This window comes from Sprattus sprattus (genome assembly GCF_963457725.1).
Source record: "Sprattus sprattus genome assembly, chromosome: 4".
NCBI classification, from domain to species: Eukaryota; Metazoa; Chordata; class Actinopteri; order Clupeiformes; family Clupeidae; genus Sprattus; species Sprattus sprattus.
Genome location: NC_137923.1, coordinates 32,870,375 through 32,875,374, shown reverse-complemented (window position 1 = coordinate 32,875,374; position 5,000 = coordinate 32,870,375). Strand labels below are relative to the sequence as shown.

Sequence of the window (5,000 nt, the reverse complement as noted above, 5' to 3'; positions counted from 1 at the left end):
TCTTGGTCTTTTGGTTGTGGAAGAAGAAAGGCTGGGGCGAAAAATAAGGATAAACTAAATCACCAAATGGGTGATATCATGGTTACTTCAGGGGCAAGCTTAAGGGGCTTTTTCGAACCTGTGTCGAGAGCTTGAGATAAACTAAATTTTGCTCTATCCTGTTCAGTCCAATCACCAAGAGCTGAACAGCCAATGAAAATTATCTTTCTCACTGACAGTCTCCGCCACCAATTTGACATGCCCAAACTGTCCAATCGAAAAAGCCGGTGACTGGTGTCTGACTAGTGCCAACGGTGCGGAAACACACGGCAAACACTCACTAGCTACTCACCATGATGTTGTTGTGGATGAAGCCCTTGCGGTGGCGTGCTGGTTTGAGGTGGGGGTACTCCTCCGTGCTGGTCACTCTGATGCCCCAGGCCTTCTTCCAGGACTCATAGAGCTGCAGGTGCACTGGGTACACCCCGGAGTGATGAGGAGCCACTGCGTAGCCCATGTCTGTGGGGATGCCATGCTCCTGCACAAAACACAAACACACACACACACACAACCTTACACAAAGATATATGCAGTAACACAGACTCTCACCGATGCACACACATCACATCAGTCACAAAAACAACTGCAGACACACACGTGCACACACACAGACATAAACACAAACACAGAAACAGAGACAGACAGACAAGCACACACACACACACACACACACACACACACACACACACACACACACACACACACACACACACACACACACACACACACACACACACACACACACGCACACACACACACAGAGAAGAAAAAACTGTTCTAAAGCGCAGGTCTGGTCTTGATGTCTCATCAAATGCGTCTAAGATGTTGAGAGGCACGTTCCGCCTGTGGTGTGTGTATGTGTGTGTGTGTGTGTCTGTGGTGTGTGTGTGTGTGTGCGTGCGTGCGTGCGTGCATGCGTGCGTGCGTGCGTGTGTGTGTCTGTGTGTCTGTGTGTCTGTGGTCTGTCTGCTCGAAGCACCTGCTCTCTCCACAGCTCTAATTCCGTTCTGCAGTTCAGGCCTGGCCCGCACTAAATCACATCAACCTCTCATCGCCACATGCTGCGCAATCAACAGCCTCCAAATCAGGTCCTGGGAAATCGATGGCAGTTTACCTCGCCGCAGAAAAACCCTGACTCTCAACTTCATATTTTCCACATCTAGTTGTGTACAAAAACAGAAAATGTGTGCCCTGAGTTAAGCGTATGGGAAGGGGTTGTGCAGACGCACGAGAAATCTAGTTAAAACTGATTTCATGCTCAGTGTAAATTGTCTGTGAAATGACTGCAGTGTGTCTAAAGCCTGCTGTACTGGTTTCATTAGTGTGAGCAGGCAGCAGGGTGAGCATTGGGGTCATGCTGTTTTTACAACAAACTCTTCAAACACATTTCTCTTTATTTCCTCCATTCGGAAGAATTAGACCCAGACGGCTTGAACCTCAATCTTTTTGAAAAGACTTTCCATTCAATTTGGCTTTTAATTCCCAGGTTTGATTTGGATAGTGGTCCTCTTGGTTATAGCGAAAGATTTCTGTGTGCGGATGTGTGTGAGTGTGAATGTGTGTGTGTCTGTGGTGTGTGTGTGTGTGTGTGAATGTGTGTGTGTGTGTGTGTGTGTGTGTGTGTGTGTGTGTGTGTGTGTTTGTGTTTGTGTGTGTGTGTGTGTCTTGTGTGTCTGTGTGTGTGTGTTGTGTGTGTGCGTGTGTTTGTGTGTGTGCGTGTGTGTGTGTGTGTGTGTGTGTATGGGTGTACATGTGTGCGTGCGTGTGCTTGTTTTCATTGATAATTTATGTTGACCCGTTGGCAGAGCTTTGATAGTGTACTAACAGCTCTTTGACCTTGATGCACACAGTGTATTAATAATGCAGTCCCTGGAATATTGTGAGAGTGTTGTGCCAGTGTTGTGTTAGCCGTGTACCGACACTAACACAACCTCTCAACCTTTCCTTTGACATACATTTGGCAAGATGCACTGCGTTGTCCGCCTCTCCCAACCACTTTCCCCTTCTCGGAGGCCACGGACTAATGATTGACATGTGAATTAGGCTGGCTGAGCAAACGCAAAGCAAATTAAGTCAAACGCATTAGAACGGAGGAGGGCAAATGGGGGTAAAATGGAGTGGAATGTAAACATGGCTGGGCCCAATTGGTTTCCGCTGCAAAGGGGCGGTCAGTCAAGGGGAAATGAGCAGGAGTGAGGAGGAGACGGCACCCATCCAGCAAACAGATGAGCGGGAGAAAGATGATTTATGCACTAACCCTCTCACATGAAAGACTGGGGAGGGGTTGCTGCTAGATGCTGGTTAGAGGAGTGTGAGGGGAGGTGTGAGGGGGGGCTGGGAGGGTTTCGTTTTTTTTGGGAGACATAATCAACTCAAGCTGTTGCTGTCAGTGTCTGGATGGATGCTGTATCAGAGGTGCTGTATCAGAGGGGATGGATGCTGTATCACAGGGGATGGATGCTGTATCAGAGGGGATGGATGCTTTATCAGAGGGCTGGTGCTGATGGTGCGCAATTTGAACAAGGCGGTGCTGTATGCATATGAAGAAGGAGGTGATTGCTGTGTGATGACCTGAGCACAACTATCAGGCTGCATCACCCCATGTGTGTGTGTGTGTGTGTGTGTGTGTGTGTGTGTGTGTACAGCTAATGCAATCCTCAAATGTACCCACACACAGGCTGCGATTACGCTGATCCCAGTGAACATATTCATTTTAATCTTAGAGGAAATTGAACATGTCCCTTTTCTCCAACTACAAGGTGAAGAGCCATAGTGGCCTGTCAAATACAGTGGGATTGGGTGCATGGTCTGTCCACTGATTACACACTCCCACACTCCTTCACTGACTCTTTGGCCATAAGCCCTCCCAGGGCATTTTAAGAAGCATAATAGGGGCATCATTATGTACAATTTGAGAAAATAAGAGGCTACCGGTGCCGAGTGTGTATCTATGTGTGTGTGTGTGTGTGTGTGTGTGTGTGTGTGAAGGATAGCACAGTGCTAGTACTGTGAGTGTTATCTGGTATTCTGCTAGTGACACACCACTTGACTTCCATTTGCTCTCCTCTCAGAGAAATGAGAATAACCAGAGAATTACAGTCGCAAGATAACGCAGAGCGCCTGTGCGTGCGCAAACACTCACATACACTCACACAGACACAAACTCACACACACACACTAGCATTCTGTCTCAAATACTCTTACAGCAAAAGAGAGCACGAGAGAAAGTAGCATTGTCATCTCAAAATTCAAGCAGAATATAAACTGTGTATTAACACAATAACAGTTCTTAAAGGCTCCACACAACACCCCAATCAGGAATAAGACTTCTAAAGCAACACAACACCCCATCAGGAATAAGACTCCTAAACCTCAACACAACACCCCCATCAGAAATAAGACTCCTAAACCTCAACACAACACCCCCATCAGGAATAAGACTCCTAAAGCAACACAACACCCCCATCATGAATAAGACTCCTAAACCTCAACACAACACCCCCATCAGGAATAAGACTCCTAAAGCAACACAACACCCCCATCAGGAATAAGACTCCTAAAGCAACACAACACCCCCATCATGAATAAGACTCCTAAACCTCAACACAACACCCCCATCAGGAATAAGACTCCTAAAGCAACACAACACCCCCATCAGAAATAAGACTCCTAAACCTCAACACAACACCCCCATCAGGAATAAGACTCCTAAAGCAACACAACACCCCCATCATGAATAAGACTCCTAAACCTCAACACAACACCCCCATCAGGAATAAGACTCCTAAACCTCAACACAACACCCCCATCAGGAATAAGACTCCTAAAGCAACACAACACCCCCATCATGAATAAGACTCCTAAACCTCAACACAACACCCCCATCAGGAATAAGACTCTTAAAGCAACACAACACCCCCATCAGAAATAAGACTCCTAAACCTCAACACAACACCCTGTTAAAGGTCGAGTAGTTGAGCGGTTGAGCTTGGTAGTAAAACTCTCAGGAGGACTTGAAGATGAAGATTGTTATGATGGAAAAGTTTTATTTTCCAAATGATGGCCCGGCAGGGCAAAAATAATAACAATAATACTTTTTAAACGAAAAGAGCGAAAAATAAATACTGTGGAACAATACAAAATAATTGGGCATGATAGCCAAACACTTAACTTGCGACAAATACCACTTTACCAATTTAACTGGTCTAGAAACAATTTCTTGCGAGAGCTCTTAGACTTACGTCTCTTCCGTAGCAGCTCTCCTGACTGACTGAAAATACAGGCTTAAATAGTGCCTAAGCACTCCCCTACAATTGGCCCAAACCAAAACATTACAGTATACAGGGGTGTCTCAGGCACTTAAAACCAAGGAGCTTAAACAGCTTTCAAACTCAATTCCATATGACTGGAAAAATGCACGATAATTATTAATAACACATTTGCTACTTGTGGTATACCCAACAACACCCCCATCAGAAATAAGACTCCTAAACCTCAACACAACACCCCCATCAGAAATAAGACTCCTAAACCTCAACACAACACCCCCATCAGAAATAAGACTCTTAAACCTCAACACAACACCCCCATCAGAAATAAGACTCCTAAACCTCAACACAACACCCCCATCAGGAATAAGACTCCTAAAGACCACACAACAACCCCATCAGGAATAAGACTCTTAAACCTCAACACAACACCCCATCAGGAATAAGACTCCTAAAGACCACACAACAACCCCATCAGGAATAAGACTCCTAAACCTCAACACAACATCCCCATCAGGAAAAAGGCTCCTAAACCTCAACACAACACCCCCATCAGGAATAAGACTCCTAAACACCACACAACAACCCCATCAGGAATAAGACTCCTAAACCTCAACACAACACCCCCATCAGGAAAAAGGCTCCTAAACCTCAACACAACGTCCCATCAGGAATAAGACTCTTAAAGCAACA

General features: G+C 45.8%; 1 protein-coding gene across 1 annotated transcript in view; it reads right to left on the bottom strand.

Annotated features, from left to right (window-relative positions):
* Positions 1–5,000, bottom strand: part of ndst3 (N-deacetylase/N-sulfotransferase (heparan glucosaminyl) 3) — a gene marked incomplete at both ends in the record, with an annotated part of 42,031 nt that overhangs the window by 22,772 nt on the left and 14,259 nt on the right. Inside the window, one exon of the mRNA XM_080836807.1 lies at positions 332–517. Within this exon, the coding sequence (XP_080692933.1) occupies positions 332–517 (186 nt within the window). The remainder of the gene's footprint in view (positions 1–331; positions 518–5,000) is intronic.